This window comes from Peromyscus eremicus, chromosome 2, assembly GCF_949786415.1.
Source record: "Peromyscus eremicus chromosome 2, PerEre_H2_v1, whole genome shotgun sequence".
Classification (NCBI taxonomy): domain Eukaryota; kingdom Metazoa; phylum Chordata; class Mammalia; order Rodentia; family Cricetidae; genus Peromyscus; species Peromyscus eremicus.
In genome coordinates, this window is record NC_081417.1 from 143,132,631 (window position 1) to 143,150,974 (window position 18,344).

The 18,344-nt window shown below is 46.4% G+C and overlaps 1 protein-coding gene across 1 annotated transcript in view; it reads right to left on the minus strand.

Moving 5' to 3' along the window:
* Positions 1–17,931, minus strand: part of Gmeb1 (glucocorticoid modulatory element binding protein 1) — a 44,339-nt gene extending 26,408 nt beyond the window's left edge. The window contains exons 1-2 of the mRNA XM_059255084.1: positions 17,824–17,931; positions 8,905–9,062 (exon numbers count right to left, since the gene is read on the minus strand). Coding sequence (XP_059111067.1) covers positions 8,905–9,032 — 128 coding nt within the window. The 5' untranslated portion in view covers positions 9,033–9,062; positions 17,824–17,931. The remainder of the gene's footprint in view (positions 1–8,904; positions 9,063–17,823) is intronic.
* Between the last annotated feature and the right edge of the window lie 413 nt (positions 17,932–18,344).

Below are 18,344 nucleotides of genomic sequence, written 5' to 3' on the forward strand. Positions count from 1 at the left end.
CCGGAGCGAATCCACCTCGCAGGCAACCGGAAGAAGAGGCATGCGACCCTTCTCCATTTCCTTTTAAGAGGTCACAAGGGCAAGAAGTACCACCTCCTTCTGGCCCTATAGCCCAAGGTCATGGGCGGAGCAAATCCTACTACATTAATCCTTACACTTTGTTATCTGAAAGCACGCGCCTGCACGCTCTTCTTTGCAGTGCGCTGGTCCACCTCCAGTGCAGACCTCCCCTCTGAACTTCACACCACAATGCAGCTAACTGCTAAGTGAACAAGCAAGCACATTTGGACATCTTTATCTCAAAGAACGTCGCTGCGCTCGTTATGCTTGCAATAATCACCATTTACTTTTATTCCTGAGCTGGGTGTAGTCACACACCAGCAATCCCAGCACTTGGGAGGTAGAGGCAGGAGGGCCAGGAGTTCTAGGTCAACCTAGAATACACAGGAGATTGTCTCAAACAAAACCAAACAATACAAAAGCTGCACTCTGGGCTGGAGAGATAGCTCAGCGGTTAAGAGCACTGACTGCTCTTCCAGAGGACCCGGGTTCAATTTTCAGCACCCACATGGCAGCTCACAACTTTCTGTAACTCCAGAATCCAATACCCTCACACAGACATATATACAGGCAAAACACTGATAAAATAAAAATAAGTAATTAAAAAAAAAAGCCATCCTCTTGTCGCCCATTCTCTCCATCCTTGTCACTGGTGTCACCTGGCACACTGGATGGGACCTGGGCACTGCAGTAGACAGACCTCTTCCTCTCCTTCCTGCTTTTGGGATGGGGTGGCAACTGCTTTTATTTCGTCCTCTTTCTTGAATCTTTTTTTTTTTTTTTTTGGACTAGTGGAGATTAAGCCTAGTCCCTACGCATGCTAGATAGGCACTCTGTGACAAAACCACACACCCAGCCCTTCTGCTGGAGTTCCCTTCAGATCCTGCGCAGTTGTCAAATCTTGCCAGACAGACCTTTTTAACACCAGTTGTCCTCCCTGCCTCTAATGCCACTGCTACCCCTTTGACTCAGGTGTCATTATGTCCAGCCTGGAACAGCTTGCCCACCCCATCTCATCAATCCTGTACACTCCAGCAGAGCAATCATGGGATTCTCCTCTTTAAAACACTGGAAATTTGTGTTTCTTTGTTTTTGCAGTTCTAGGGACTGAACCCAGAACCTCTCAGATGCTAGCCCAGGGTTCTATCCCTGAGATAGATGCTTTTTTTTTTTTTTTTTTTTTTTGAGACAGGGTTTCTCTGTACAGCCCTGGCTGTCCTGGAACTTACACTATAGACCAGTCTGGTCTTGAATTCACTGAGATCCACCTGCCTCTGCCTCCCAAGTGCTGGGGTTAAAGGTGTGCACCACCACCATCTAGCTTATTTTTTACTTTTTATTTTGAGACAGGTCATAGTAAGTTGATTAGGCTGGCCTAGAATTCAAAGTGATTCTTCTGCCTCAGACTCCACAGTGTTGAAATTACAGGCATTGCCTTCATTCCCAGCTTTAGATACGGTGTTTGTTTTTTATTTTTTGCATTGCTGGGGTCAGCACCGAATCAACTGAGCTCCACTCTCTACCTGTCTTAATAAACAGTTCACAGATTGGAGTGCCACAAGGTAGCCCAGCCCCAGGCTCGTCACAGCTACTGACACTGATACAGGATAAGGAGACATAGAGAAGCAGGAAGCGGTCCTTCTCCAGACAGGTATTCCACCTGCCTCAGGAGATCAAGACATCACCATGATGGGAACATGATGGTGGAACTCACTGCAGTAACTGACATTCAATGATCAGAACCTGTTAGTGGAACTCACTGCAGTGACTGATACCCAAGGCTCCACCCTGGGCTCTAACTTACTACAGTCTTCAGAATAAACTTTTTGTCTGTCATGTGTCCCTACTAAATGTCTCCCCAGTGTGTCACTGACTACAAAAGATGTCATGCTGCACCAATAATTATTTGGACCAGGAAGTAAGTCATCAAAGGAGTGCAGTGTTTCAGGGAGACAAGAAAAGTCAGGAGCCATGCTGCCCAGGCCTCACTCAAAGGTCAGCTTGTGTGGTTCAGACATACTTGTCACAGTCACGTGTAACTGTGTTACCAATAGTTTTCAGGTGTTGCCCATGTTTAAGATGTAAGCTTAGGCTGGATAAGATATTTATTTTCTGTATGAATTAGTTATTGATTCTGTGCAATCCAAAAGCAGAACTGGATGCTGAGGTTAAATGTACAACAGCTATCTTTAAGTTTGTGATGTGTTTGATGTGTTGTCAAAGTCTTTGAGTTATGAACATAATTTCAATAGTAGTTATAAGACCATATGAACAAATCAAATAGAGGAATGCTAATTAAAAAACTGGGATTAAAGGTGTTTGTCGCCTGGCGGTGGTGGCGCACGCCTTTAATCCCAGCACTCGGGAGGCAGAGGCAGGTGGATCTCTGTGAGTTGGAGGCCAGCCTGGTTTCCAAAGCGAGTTCCAGGAAAGGTGCTACACAGAGAAACCCTGTCTCGAAAAACCAAAAAAAAAAAAAAAAAAAAAAAAAAAAGGCCTAAGTTTGGGTTGGGGATTTAGCTCAGTGGTAGAGCACTTGCCTAGCAAGCACAAGGCCCTGTACCATGCCTTTAATTCCAGCACTCGTGAGGCAGAGGCAGAGCCTGGTCTACAAAGTGAGTTCCAGGATAGCCAGGGCAACACAAAAAATCGCTGTCTCAAAAAACCAAAAAAGAAAAAGGTGTTCATCACTATGCCCACCTGAGATGCCAAGTTTAGTCACCAGCACCTAAATATAGGTTAACAACCATGTCTAACTCCAGTCCTCTTCTGGCCTCTGTGGACACTGCATGCACCTGGTGCTCAAACATCCATGCAGCCCAAACATCCATACACATTAAAAACAAACAAAGAACAACATCAACAAAATGCAAACAAAAACTGTTCATTAGGAAATCCAAAATGGCCTGGAAAGTCAAGAATGGTGACAGAATCTTGGGACCTTCGTTTCTTCTGAGAACTCTAAATATGTTATAAAAGAGATTTATTTGAAAAAATTAATAACTATTTTGAGATGGTTTTATTTTATTTGAAATGCTGGAGATGTAACTCGGGGCCTTCTGAATACTAAGGAAGTACTGGATCACTAGGTGACATTTCCAGGACATTCTTGTAGTTACTGGGTCTTTTCACTGGATTTTTGTTTGTTTTGAGATTGGGTTTCTTGTAGTTCAGGCTAGCTTCAAATTTGCTATGCACCTGAGCACAGCCTTAAGTCTCTGATTATCCTGCAACTCCCAAGAACTGGATTTACACGTATGCACCACCGTGCCCCACTTATCCCCAGTTCTCTCTCTCTCTCTCTCTCTCTCTCTCTAAGAAACTACATGCTGAATATTTTTTCTTTTATGTTATTATGGAAAGCTCTGGAAATTATCATTTGCAGTGATAGAAATGTGAACTGAGGGCCTTGCCCATGTCAGGCAAGTGCTTAATCACTGAGATATACCCCAAGCCTTCCCTAGAATTAGTAAAAAGCTTTCTAGATATTTCACTGTATATGGGGGAAAACAAAGGTTAAGCTGAAGGCCTATTTTAAAGTGACCCTACTAATAAATGGGGGGTGGGCTAGGGGGAAGAGGGGGAGAGTGGGAGGAGGGAGGACAGAGGAATCCGTGGCTGATATGTAAAATTAAATTAAATTATAAAATAAAAAAATAAAATAAAATTAGGGGGAAAAAAGTATCAAAACCAAACAAAAACAAAAACAAAAAAGCCCGGCGGCAGTGGTGGCGCATACCTTTAATCCCAGCACTTGGGAGGCAGAGGCAAGCCGATCTCCTTGAGTTCGAGGCCATCCTGGTCTACAGAGCGAGTTCCAGGACAGGCAGGGCTACACAGAGAAACCCTGTCTCGAAAAACCAAAAAAAGAAAGAAAAGAGAAGAAAAACCTAAAGTATCATCTCACACACTGTGCCAGCTTCTTTGTGCACACATGGGAAGGCTGTTCCAATCTACCTTTGCTGCCTAATGCATTCCTGCAAACACGTACATAACAAACACCTGGAAAAGTCCAAACAGAAGTTTAGTGCTGCATGCCTGTAATTCCAACACTTGGGAAGCTAAGACAGGAGGATTTCTAGGTTGAGGTCTGGGCTTCATAGTGAGTTCAAGGACACCCTGAGATCCTGCTTTCAAAAAAGAAAAAGAAGTTCCAGAGTACTGTTGAAGAGATGGCTGTGAGGTCAAGAACACTGTGTTTTTCCAGAGGACCCTCCCGCTTTCGGTGGCTCACAGCTGCCTGTAACTATAGCTCCAGGGGAGCTGACCGCCTCCTCTGGTATCTATGTGCACTACACCCATATGCACATGCCTGTGCAAAGATATACCCAAACTTTTAAAAATTCATTTACAAATACTAAAAACAAAAAGCTGGAGGCAGTCTTGTATACCCGAATATCAGCATTTACGAGGCAGAGGCAGACGGCCGGGAATACAAGGCAAATCTGTGCTACCCAGCAAAGACTCTGTTTCAAAAGAAACAAACAAAAAAGTATAAAGTATAAACTCTCCTCCACCTCCTCACCTCAACTCACCCCCAGCTTTGGAAGCAGCTACCCTACCTTGGTTGTCCTCATACCACAAGTCTCTTTTTCTTTTTTTGTTTCCTCTTTGGTCCAGTTACACCTCAGTGTTTTTTGGTTTGGTTTGTTTTTGTGATTTTTTAAAAATAGATTTACTTTTATGAGTGAATACCTGCATACATGTACATCACATGCATACAGTGCCCACTACCATGTGGGTGCTAGGAACTGAATCAGGGTCCCATTCAAGAGCAGTCAGTGTTCTTAACTACTGATCCATTTCTCCAGTGCCTGTATGTGTACACTTGGGAAGCAGAGACAGGCGGATCTCTGTGAGTTCGAGGCCAGCCTGGTCTACAGAGCGAGTTCCAGGACAGCCAGGGCTACACAGAGAAACTCTGTCTTGAAAAACAAAACAAAACAAAACTAATGTGTGTATGTTTTGGCTTTGTTTTGTTTTTATTTATTTATTTTTTTATTTTTTTAAATTAACTAGAGAGAAACAGGCTAGTAGTCTTTTTCCAAGGGACAGCTGAGAGCTTCCCTGTGGGTGCTGGGAATTGAACCCGGGTCTACCAGAAGAGCAGCCACTGCTCCCAACTACTGAGCCATCTCTCTAGCCCTTGTTTTTATTTTTATTTTTAATTTATGTATATATTTTTTAGGTATGAGTGCTCCATCTGCATGTATCCCTACACACCAGAAGAGGGCATCAGATCCCATTATAGATGGCTGTGAGCCACCATGTGGTTGCTGGGAATTGAACTCAGGCCCTCTGGAAGAGTAGCCAGTGCTCTTAACCACTGAGCCATCTCTCCAGACCCCCCCCTCCCCCTTTTTTTTTTTTTTTTTTGGTTTTTTGAGACAGGTTTCTCTGTGCAGCTTTGCACCTTTCCTGGAACTCGCTTTGGAGACCAGGCTGGCTTCGAACTCACAGAGATCCGCCTGCCTCTGCCTCCCGAGTGCTGGGATTAAAGGCGTGCGCCACCACCGCCCGGCCCCCCTTTTTTTAAGATGTTTATTTATTTATTATGTATACAGAAGAGGGCGCCAGATCTCATTACAGATGGCCGTGAGCCACCATGTGGTTGCTGGGAACCGAACTCAGGACCTCTGGAAGAGCAGTCGGTGCTCCCAACCTCTGAGCCATCTCTCCAGCCCTCCCCTTTTTTTTTAAGATCTTAATTGGCTTTAATATTTTCAGTTCTAGAATAAGTGTATTCCATTTTTTTAACTTTTTAATTCATTTTTTATTAAAAAAATTTTTTTCTTTTCTTTTACATACCAATCCCTGTTCTGCTTCCCTCCCCTTCTCCCACTCCTCCCATCTACCCTCATCCCACCCCCACCCCCTCCTCAGCGAGGGTAAGGCCTCCCTTGGGTAGTCAACACAGGATGCACACCAAGTTGGGGCAGGACCTAGCCCCTCCTCCTTCCATCAAGGCTGAGCAAGGAATCACACCATAGTGAACGAGCTCTAAAAAGCCAGTTCGTGTACCCAGGATAAGTCCTGGTCCTATTGCCAGGGGACCCCCAAACACATCAAGCCACGCAACTTTCACCCACATTCAGAGGGCTTAGTTCGGTCCCATGCAAGTCCCCAGCTGTCAGTCCAGAGTTCATGAGCTCCCACTATCTTGGGTCAGCTCTCTCTGTGGTTTTTCCCACCATGATTCTGACTCCCCTTGCTCTTATAATCCATCCTCCCTCTCTTCAACTGAACTTGAGGACCTTGGCCAAGTGCTTGGCTGTGGGTCTCTGCATCTGCTTTCATCAGTGACTGGATGAAGGTTCTATGATGACAATTAGGGTAGTCACCAATCTGAGTACAGGTGAAGGCTAGTTCAAGCATCCTCTCCACCATTGCTATGAGTCTTAGCTGGGGACAATCTTGTGAGTTCCTGGGTTTTCCCTATCTGCAGATTTCTCCCCATCCCCTTAATGGTACAATCTGTCAAGGTATCTCTTTCATTGCTCTCCCTCCCTGTCTTTCCCCCAACTAGGCCATCTTGAGCCCTTATGTTCCCACCTCCCATCCCCTCCCCTCCACTCCCTCCTTCAAGTTTATCCAGGAGATCTTAACCCTTTCCCCTTCCTGGGGCGATCCATGTGTGCCCCTCTTAGTGTCCTCCTCTTTACCTTTAGCTTCTCTGGAGTTGTGGATTGTAGCCTGGTTATCCTTTGCTTTGCGTCTAATATTCACTTATGAGTGAGTACATACCGTGTCTGTCTTTTTGGGTCTGGGTTACCTCACTCAGGATGATATTTTCTAGTTCCATCCATTTGCCTACAAATTTCATGATGACATTGTTTTTTTACCACTACATAATACTCCATTGTGTAAATGTACCACATTTTCTTTATCCATTCTTCAGTTGAAGGGCATCTAGGTTGTTTCCAGGTTCTGGCTATTACAAATAATGCTGCTATGAACATAGTTGAACAGGTATCCTTGTGGTATGACTGACCATCCTTTGGGTATATGCCCAGGAGTAGTATTGCTAGGTCTTGAGGTAGGTTGATTCTCAATTTTCTGAGATCTGCCATACTGATTTCCAGAGTGGCTGTACAAGATTACACTCCCGCCAGCAGTGGAGGAGTGTTCCCCTTACTCCACATCCTCTCCAACATAAGCTGTCATATGTGTTTTCGATCTTAAGCCATTCTGACAGGCATAAGATGGTATCTCAGAGTTGTTTTGATTTGCATTTCCCTGATGGCTAAGGATGTTGAACATTTCCTTAAATGTCTTTTGGCTATTTGAGAATCTTCTGTTGAGAATTCTCTGTTTAGCTCTGTAATTTTTTTTTTATTCATTTTACATACCAACCACAGATCCCCCTCTTCCCTCTTCCCACTCCCCCTTCTTGTTTGGTTTTGAGACAGGGTTTCTCTGGGTAGCCCTGACTGTCCTGGAACTCACTCTGCAGACCAGGCTGGCCTCAAACTCAAGAGATCCGACTGCCTCTGCCTCCCAAGTGCTGAGATTAAAGGTGTGTGCCACCACTGTCTGGCCTAATTTTTTTTTTTTTCTTTTAAGATCCCCTTTAAAGTTAGGCATGGCAGCACATACCCGTCATCCCAACACTGAGAAGGCTAAAGCAGAAGCATAGTTAAACTTAAGTCCAACTTGGGCTACGTAACAAAACCTTGCTGAGAGAGAGAGAGAGAGAGAGAGAGAGAGAGAGAGAGAGAGAGAAGAGAGAGAGAGAGAGAGAGAGAGAGAGAGAGAGAGAGAGGAGAGAGAGAGAGAGACTTCTTTTTCTTTTCCACCCAAGACAGGGTTTCTCTGTGTAGCCCTGGTTGCTGCTCTGTAACTCACTCTATATACCAGGCTTGCCTGGAACTCAGAGATCTGCCTGCCTCTGCCTCCCAAGTGCTAGGACTAAAGACATGTGCCACCACTGCCCAGCTTGAAAGAAAAACTTGTTAAATTGTAACTCTTAGGGCTAGCATATAGCATAGCTCAGTGGCAGATGATCTGTGCAGCATGAGAAAGGTCCCAGGTTTGACTCTGGACATTGCAAAAGCATCTTAGTCAACTTTCCTTTCTAATTGATTGTGATCCTCTGAACTCCCAGGCCACTCCACACGTCCTAGTCTTCACTATGTAAGGATTCCATACTATATACACGCACTTTTGTTTTATAACTAGACGGCAAGCCTCATGCTGACGAGGACCTTGTACTCGATTCTTCTAACACGTTCATAACGCATCATCATGGCAGCAGTGGACAGACACTTGTGATAAACTGCCAATCCAGCAGAATTTTAGAGCTTAGAGTAGGAATATCTTCTGGAGGTGCCTTGCTTAGTCTCTGAGTCAACACTGCATTTGAGAAACATGCATTTGGGCCCTCTGCTAAATAGTGTGGACAGAGAAGATGAGGGAGCCACGTAACTAACTCACCCTCAGAGAGCTCACACTGTAAAGACAGAGAGGGACACTAGGAAACAGCTGTTGTAGTAAGAAGTGAGTGACAACTTGACATGGTTGTGTACATCTGTAATCCTAGTAATTGGGAAGAAAAGGTAGGAAAATCAAGTGTTCAAGGCTACCCTTTACAACATAGTAAGTTTGAGGCAAGCCTGGGGCTACATGAAACTGTCTCAAAAATTACAAAAACTAAAACTAAAACTAATTAAATAAAACAAAAAGCCCTAAGATGACAGAGGGAGTACCTATTCCTGGGACGAAAACTCAGCCACCCTGACTGATGTCAGTGGTCATGTTGTACTAAACTCCTGCACAGTTCTTATTTCCCATCCTTTCAATCTCCCAATAATACATTTCAGAACAACCAAATCTCCAGCTACTTACCCTTGTTGCACAGGCTGTAACTGCAAGATCACTTGGGTTTTAGTGTCTTCAGGGTTCTCCCCTTCATTTCCTTCAGTGGGTACCACAACCACATCTCCCACTGGGACACTCACTTCTGCATTAGCCATCTTTCACATGAAGTCAGCTAGCTGGGACTGCTGTGAGAAACAAGAAGTATGATTACTTCGTCTTTGAAAGAAAGGGATGCCGAGATAACCAACAGTTCTGAGCGCCCCGGCATCACCATCCTCTGTAAAGAATGAGGACTGAGAGGGAGCTGACAGAAGCTGACACAGGCTCTTAGTATGCTTTCATAGTACATGCGACTCACCCAGCGGTTTGCCAGAGCCAACTCTACCAGTCTCTCAGACCTAATTGTGCATCTCCTCTCAAGTTTAGAGACATCAAATCGGTAGCTTGGGATCACAGAACTGAGATTACACACAGCACTGAAATTAACAGCACTAGATTTAAGGTTTTTCTGTTGTTTCAGGTTTTCTTTCTTTTGTTTTTAAGACATAGTCTCACAAAGAAATGCTGTCTGACCTGGAACTTAATATATAGACCAGGCTGGCCTCAAACTCAAAGATGAGCCTGCCTCTGTCTCCTGCTTCTGAGATCAAAAGCCTTTGTTTTCTTTTTGAGAAGGGAATATCAATAGGTAGTCCAGGCTGGCTTCAGCTTGCTGATCTGCCTACCTCTGCCTCCCAAGTGCTAGCATTACGAGCATGCACCACATCTGGCTTGTTTTTCTGTGGATCAATTTACAACATAGACTAGTTCCATCCCAAAGAGTGGGCCCTGAAAAGTATGAATTGTACCTATTTTAAGACCAAGTAGCCATTACATATCAACTATATGACATTGCATACAGTACTATCCTTTATAAATATTCAGTATCTGAGTGTCAGCTGCATAGCTGTTAATAAATGTTGAATTCACTGTATAATCTCTAAGAACCTTTCCTTCTTCCCTTCCTTCTTCCCTCCCTTCCTTCCTTTCTCTCTTTCTTAGACAAGGTTTCTCTGTGTAGTCCTGGCTGTCCTGGAACTTGCTCTATAGACCAGGCTCGCCTCAAACTCAGAGATCCTGCTGCTGGGATTAAAGACATAGACTACCACCAAGAGGCCAAGAACTTTTCTTTTTGAGACTAGGTCTCATTCTGAAGCCCAGCCTAGTCTCAAACTCAAAGCAATCCTTCTGCCTCAGCTTCAATGTGCTGGAATTACAGGCTGTGAGTCACCAAGCCTGGCTCTAAGAACTTTATGTTCTTGTTTTATTTTTAGAGACAGAGTCTCAAATGGCTGACTTGGAACTTGCTATGGAGCTGAGAATGACCTTGAACTCCTGATCTCCCTGCTTCCACTGGGAGTGCTGGGACGAAGGCGTGTCCCTCCAGGAGGGTCACGGAACATCTCAGCTCCTCAGTGTGAATGGGGATGACCCTGTCTGACAGCTCCTTGCAGAGCTACTGAGGAAACTATCAGCAAGTACCACGTGCTCCTCCAATCTAAAGTACTAACCCACTCTTTTCTATTACTGTTGTTGTTTGTATGTTTGTGCACATGCCACAGCACACATGTAGAAGTCAGAGGACAACTTTCAGGAGTCAGTTCCGTCCCTCCACCACGAGATTCGGGTATCAAAATCAGGTCATCAGGCTTGCATGGCAAGCACTTGTAACCGTTGTCCCAATCTTTATGAAAACACAGAGGGTCTCAGGATATCCTGCTGCTGTTAGCCTTTAGCGTTCAGGAGAATTGATTTTTTTCAGTGCTAGGGACCCCACTCAAAGCCTCGTGCATGGTGGGGAAGCGCTCTAACACTCGAGCTCACCCTGAGCTATGTCTGCAATCCTTTACATGTTACAGTTGAAAAGCGTGGGGGGGCCAGGTGCTGTGATTCACATCATAATCCCAACACTTGGGAGACTGAAGCAGGAAGATTATGGCGCATTTGAATGAATACAGCTTGACCTATATAAACTGAAGGCCAGCCTGTCTTTAAAAAAAAAAAAAAAAAAGTTACTGTAGAGAGTATAAGAAAAAAACACTGAATTTACTAAATGAATATATGTGAACATGTGAAGGTGGGCAGGGGTCAGCCGTTTTGATTACAGATGCAAACTGGAATATGTAACTGGTAGTCAGAGACTCAAGTCACTCCTCAGCTCTGCCAGTCTTGAAAACACACATACGTGGGCTAAAAAGACGGCTCAGGGGTTAAGAGCACTGGCTCCTCTTCAAGAGGGCCTGAGTTCAATTCCCAGAACCACATGGTGGCTCACAACCATCTGTAATGAGATCTGGTGCCCTCTTCTGGCCTGCAGGCATACATGAAAGCAGAACAGTTTACATAACTGGTGTTTTTGAGACAGGATTTCTCTGTGTAGTTTTGGTACTTGTCCTGGCTCTCACTCTGTAGACCAGGCTGGCCTCAAACTCACAGAGATAGGCCTGGCCCTGCCTCCCGAGTGCTGGGATCAAAGGCGTGTGCCACCACCTCTCAGCCTAAATAAATCTTTTTTTTTTTTTTTTAATGAAAATACACATACATAACGTGGAGCTCAAAGTGGACCTCACTGGCCTCGGAATACTCCAGTTTAGCTACAGCATTACTCCCCTACCATATCAGACACTCACAGTACTCTCAACACTTACCAATGTGCTTCCAGAGCTCCCTGCCGTTCTATGCTCTAAGCTCTAAGCACCTTCATCCCTAATGTTCACTCCTCCATGAAGCCATCACTACACTTGCTTTTCAGAATGTCCCTCTAAATGTGGCCTGTCACTCCCTCCTGGTCTTTACACACCGCCCTTCACTGCAGTTCCCCATGTAGACCTTGACAGCCACAGCTACCCTGCGTCCTCTTGTGTATTTGTTCTGTTGCTTCTGGGGATGGAAGACAGGGCCGTGCACACATCAGCAAGTGTTTCACAACTGAACTATAATCCACAGCTCCTGGTTCCTTCATTCCTTCCTCTCTTGGTTTGGTTTTTGTTTTTGTTTTTTTTCCTCTCTTGGTTTTTTGAAATAGAGTTTTTGTGTAGCCCTGGCTGTCTTGTACTTCGATCTGTAAAACAGAACCTAAGAAATGCCCCTGCCTCTGCCTCCCAAGTGCTGGGATTAAAGGCATGTACCACCACTGCCCTGCACTTACGCACTATTTTATCTAAACATCTTTGTGCCCCCATCACTCTCCTCAACTTTGATGCTGATATGTTGATTCAATCACTTTTGCATGTATATATGACCTAGTCAAATTTCTTCATATCTGGCTTTTTAATCTCATTCAATTTTTTTATGAATTCTATATCCCTGTATTTATCAGTCTCTACTACATTAAACTGAACCATATTTCCTCAAACCTGCTCCTAGATTTCCTGTTTCCCTAAGTGATGCTATCTTCCGCCCGTTTTCAAAAAGAGGGAACTCAGAAGTTATTTTTGCCTCCTCTTTCTAAATCCAATCAGCCACAAAATCCTATCCAGTCTACCGTGTGTGTGTGTGTGTGTGTGTGTGTGTGTGTGTGTGTGTGTGTGTTCCTCACATACTCCATCTGTGCTGTCAAAATATATGTGGGCTGCCACACTGTTACCTGGGTTTTTTCAGCTACTTCCCCATATCTTAACCTTTGGTCTTGGATTCCTCCAATTCATTCCCCACATAGCAACCAAAGTGATCCTACTAAAGGCCACAGGCCACTTTCCCACTTAAAAACGTCTTACTGTATTCCTGTTGCTGTGAAAATAAAGTGCAAGCACTTTAGCATGGCCTCCAAAGCTTCCAGGTCAGCCCCCTTCCTCCCGGCTGGCACACTGTCACTGTTCTCCAATTCTCAAATGTACAGCCTTTCCTAGACTGAGCCTTTGAACTTGCTTCCTGTCCCTAAGATTCTTCCCTTCCTTTTGGGCTAGTCTCTGTTAACCCTCTGAAGCATCATTCTTCGGAAAGGTCTTCCGGTGACTTCTATCACTAGGTTTCAGCTTATGCTCTAGTTTCCCATTATGCGTTTTTCTTTTTTTTCTTTCTTTCTTTCTCATCATACGTTTTTCTTTCTTTTTTTTTTTTTTTTTAAAGATTTATTTATTTATTGTATATATAGTGCTCTGTTTGCATGTATACCAGCAGGCCAGAAGAGGGTGTCAGATCTCATTGCAGATGGTTGTGAGCCACCATGTGGTTGCTGGGAATTGAACTCAGGACCTCTGGAAGAACAGCCAGTGCTCTTAACCGCTGAGTCATCTCTCCAGCCCCTTTCTTTCTTTCTTTCTTTTTTTTTTTTTTTTTTTGGCTGTGGGGAGGGGAACTGCTAAGGATTGAGGTGAAGGCTCTTCTGCATAGCTTCAAGTTCAGACTGTTTTGTTCCCACAGGTGTGGTTCTGCTGTGTTGACCAGGCTGGTCTCCAACTCCTGGGTCAAAGTGAGCCTCCTGCCACAGCCTCCAGAGTAGTTGGAATTATACGTTACTAATTTTGGGGGTTACTTGTGGTGGCCTTGAAAATCACTACGTCACTAAGGATGATCTTTTTGTTTGTTTGTTTATTGAGACAGGGCTTCTCTGTGTAGCCCTGGCTATCCTGGAACTTGATTTGTAGACCAGGTTGGCCTCGAATTCAAGAGATCCGCCTGCCTCTGCCTTCTGGGTTTAAAGGCATGTGCCACTTCTTCCCGGCTTAAGGATGATCTTGAACTCCTGATCCTCCTGCCTCCACTTCCCAGTTATTACAAATGTATGCCACTGTGCCCAGCTTTGCAGTACAATTTAAGAAGAAATCCTGCCAGGCGGTGGTGGCACACACTTTTAGTCCCAGCATTCAGGAGGCAGAGGCAGGCGGATCTCTACAGAGCCAGTTCCAGGACAGGCAGAGATACAACAGAGAAACTGTCTCAAAAAAAACAAAACAAAACAAAAAGAAATCCTGAGTTTGTTGCATGCTGAAATAGTAGCCTCTTGAAAGTCTGAAGTAGGGCTAGAGAGATGTATCTTCAGGTAAGAGCCCTTGTTGATCTTATAGAGGAGCCAGGTTGGATTCCCAGCACCCACATGGGGGCTCACAACCACCTTAACTTCAGTTCCAAGGGGTCTGATGCACTCCTGACCTCCCTAGGCACACATGTGGTACATATGCACACATGTAGGCAAAACACTAATATTCATTAAAAAAAAAAAAAAGCAAATATATCTTTTTTATTTTGTCTTGGTTTTTTTGAGACAGGGTCTCACTATATAGCTTTGGCTGGCTTGAAATTCACTATATCAGGTTGGAGTAAGCTAAAGTAAATCACCCCCATCCCCTACACACAGGGTTTCTCTATGTAGCCATGGCTGTCCTGGAGCTATGTAGACCAGGCTAGCTTCAAACTCAGAGATCCACCTGCCTTTGCCTCCCTAGTGCTGGGATTAAACGCATGTACCACCACACCCGTCTAAGAAAATAAACCTTACAAAATGAAACAAAACAAAACATGTTTTTAGTAACAGAGAAGAGAGTCCACGCCAACATGGTGATTCATAATTCTTTAGTAAATGAAGTTTAGGTTCACTATCTCTCATTATCTTAAATATCGTATTTCTAGTGAGTAACCCCAAACCAACCCCAAACAGCAGACTACAGCAAAGTCATCTCTGTAAGCTGTGTACACAGAAAACTGCCCCTTGTTTATAACAACACAAACTCCTGAGACAAGGTGAGGGAGCTGGTCCCATGGGTGTTTCACAGAAGAGACCTTGCAATATCCCTTGTGAAATCAGTGTGTGCTCTGTAACTCTATGAGTACATACAAAAACATGACAAAATTTTGTTAAAACTTAGTCAACTGATGTGGAAAGAAGTATTGCAAGGGGAGTACAGCTCAAGGCAGAGGCTTGGCATGAATGTGAGTTCAACCTGCAAAAAAAGAGCTTCTCGCCAGGCGGTGGTGGCACATGCCTTTAATCCCAGCACTCGGGAGGCAGAGGCAGGCGGATCTTTGTGAGTTTGAGGCCAGCCTGGTCTACAGAGTGAGATCCAGGAAAGGCGCAAAGCTACACAGAGAAACCCTATCTCAGAAAAAAAAAAAAAAAAAAAGAAGAGCTTCTCTACTTTTGTTGCCCTTGCTTTGGGGTTTTTGAGACAGGATTTCATGCAGTCAAGGCTGGCCTCAAACTCACTATGTAGCAGAGGATGACCCAAGCTCAGGAATTGCATGCAAGAATCCCACACTCAGTTACTTGGGGGTTCTTGTTTCTTTTGAGACAAGAGATAGTTAAGATTGGACTTGAATTTTCAATCCTCCTGGTTCGGCCTACAGAAAGCTGCGTTTCTAGACAGGTGCTAATGGGCTGCTGCTCTGTAGTTATTTTCAAGACAAAAAAAAAAAAAAAAACCTCTTGAAAGGTGCTTGCTTTGCTGCAGGCCTGGTTACCTGAGTTACATCTCTAGACCTCACTCATATAAAAGTAAAGGAGACCCAATTCCATAAAGTCCCCTACCTCCATCCACAGGCACACCGTGGTACATGCACCCTCCCAACATCATGCATACAGAATAAATTTAAAATTTCAAAGTGAGCATGAAGCCAGGCATAGTGGGAAAGTCTGTAAACCAGCACCTGGGGAGCAGAAGGGTCAGGGGTTCAAGGTCTCCCTCAGTTACATAAGAAGGTTGGGACTATATGAAACCTTTGTCCCAAAAAAAGGAGGAGTGGTGCCTGGTGGGATGGATGCCTGGTGAGACGGCTCAGCAGGTCAAAGCGCTTGTGGTCAAACATGGAAACCTGAGTTTCATCTTCAGGGTACACATGGTGGAAGGACAGAATCAAATCCTGTGTTGTCCTCTGACCTCCACAAGGACACGGTACACAGATCCTGCCACACACACACACACGTAGACTTTTTTTTTTTTTTGAGACAGGGGCTCACTATGTAGCTCTGGCTGTGGAACTTAATCAGTAGACCAGGCTGGCCTCGAATGCAAAGACTTGCCTGCCTTTGCCTCCCAAGTGCTGGGATTAAAGGCATGAACCACCACCACCTGGCTTTTATTTTTTTGCGAGGGTCTCATTATATAGTCCTGGCTGTCCTCGAACTCACAGAAATCCACCTGCCTCTGCCTCCCTAACAATGCCAGGCTGTTGTGTATGTTTTTTGACACTGGGGCTCACTGTATCCCATGTTAGCTTTGAACTCACTATGTAGCCCAGGCTGGCCTTGAGCTTTTGGCAATCCTGTCTCAGAAGCTCAGGTGCTTGAATCATAGGTGAGGTCATACCATTTTTTTGTACTTTTCTTTTCTTCCTTGCCATCTCACCTTGTGGCCCTGGTTTGTCTGGAACTCGCTAGGTAGCACAGAGATACACAGAGAAACCCTGTCTAGAAAGAAAAAAAAAGAAAAGAAAGAAAAGAAAAAAAAATGAACATATCCGCCTGCTCTGCCTCCTGGTGTTGGGATTAAAGGTGTACACCATCACTGCTGGACGGAAAAAAAACAAACGAAACTCAAAACAAAACAAAAATCTCCCAAGATGCAACTTTATTATTTAAGAAAAAAACTCATTAAATCCACCCCTTTGTTATGAACTTAATAGTTGAGCCAGAGTGACCTCAGGTATAACGAACCCAAGGATTACAGAGAACCACTTTGCAGGAAGTATCCAGAGGAAATGAAGTTCTATATAAATCAGATTGGAGACTTCTATGTAGGTGTTTGGAGGAATCAATGGATATGATTTTTAAAGTCATCTCTCAAGAGTTTAAGGAACCAAAAAACAGGGCCCAAATTAACCCAAAGACACTCAGGGGGACGCAGCTAATCAATGGACTTGATCAAGTACAGATGAAAAACAAGTTATTACTAAGACTGAAAAATTAAGAGCAGGCCCAAGCCCTCGTGAAACCGTTCCCTAATACTAGCTAAGGCAATGGGAAGTCTCCAGACATGGAGGAAACCCCCACTTCCTGGTTCTCTTTGACACTGTGACAAGTCTCGCTTTGAGAGTTTCCCTGCTCCTTGGACAGCCAAGCCTTTCTTCCTCCGATTCCTAGGTCAAGACCCTCGGGTAAGATTCTGCCCTCATTCCTCTTACCTCTCAATTAAAGGGACACCTGGCCAATTCCTCTGTCATTCCTGAAAACAAGGGGTTCCCTATCCCCGTAATTATCTTCTCACCACCCCTCATAACCATAGGTTTCCCCCACCTCCCGGGGCAGAGGACCACCCTGCTCTCCACCTAGCCAGCGGAGCTACTCCATTCTGCGGCCCTCGGGTGGAGCCCTCTCCTTCCCACTGCCCGTCTTCGGGAAGGGCGCTCCTTCCTCCCGGAGTCCTCCAAAGGACCTGACTCCCTCCTCCGCAGGGCCAGCGGCCGAGGCCTCTTCCCTCGGGCCCCGGCTGGCCCCTCACTCCCCACACTCAGCACCCCCCGCCCCGCCCCAGCACGCCGCCCCCTCGCCCTGGGCGCGACCCAGGCCTGATCCAGCTGCTCCGCCGAAGGCCCGAGCTCCCAGACCCCGCCTTTGGGGGGGGGTACCCCGGCTCCCCCGGCCCCTCCGCGGGGACTTCCGGGCTCCTCGGTCCGGGGGCGCCGAGCCTTCCCCCCACCCCACCCCACCCCACCCCCGCCCGGCACGCGGCTCGAGGGGGCCGGGAGCCCAGGCCCTGGCGGCCACGCTGGGGGCGGCCCGGCTGCTCGGGCGGACCCAGCGGCAGCGTCCCCCCACCCCCCCGCGGCGCCGCGACGTCCGCTCGCTCCCCGGCGGCGGCGGCGGCACGCACAGGGCGTGGGGAGGCGCCCGCGGAGGCAGCAGCCCCCCGCCCCCTGCGCGCCCGCCCGCCCGCCCTCGCCGGCCGCCGCGCGGCCCCCGCGCCCGCCCCCCCCCCCCTCCGCCCCCAGCCCTCGCCGCGCCCGCGCCGCGCGCCCACCCCTCCCCCTCCTCACCGTCTCCGTCGGGCGGGCGGGCGGCGAGCGGCCAGGGCGGGCGGGCGACGGAGCATGCGCACAAGCCGCCACGGCTACCGCCGCCACCGCCGCCGCCAAGCCGGGCTCCTACACTTCCGGCCGCCGCGGCAGCGGTGCTGGCGCCTTAAAGGGGACGCGTCCCTATTGTGGGCCGCCGGGAGGATGCACACCTCAGCCAAGCGATTGGGGCGGTTCGTGAGCTGAGGCCTTCGGCTGTTGGAAGGCCGTGTTGGCGGGATCGCGGGAGACCCCTGGGACTGAATAAGGCCTAGATGCAAAGGTCAACTCGTCTTGACTCTTGGGGAGGGCTAGGGTTTTTCTCTCCCCCAAATCCTGTTTATTGACAATTACAGTTTATCGGGGTTTCAGGTTACCAACGTGGAATCAAAATAGGTGGCTGAGCATAGATCAGTAACTCCGTCCTGCGTTTGATCCATGGCTCTTGGCCCAGGCTTTCCCGCTTGTGCGGGTTCTGGGTTCAAGTTTGGGCTTACTTGGAA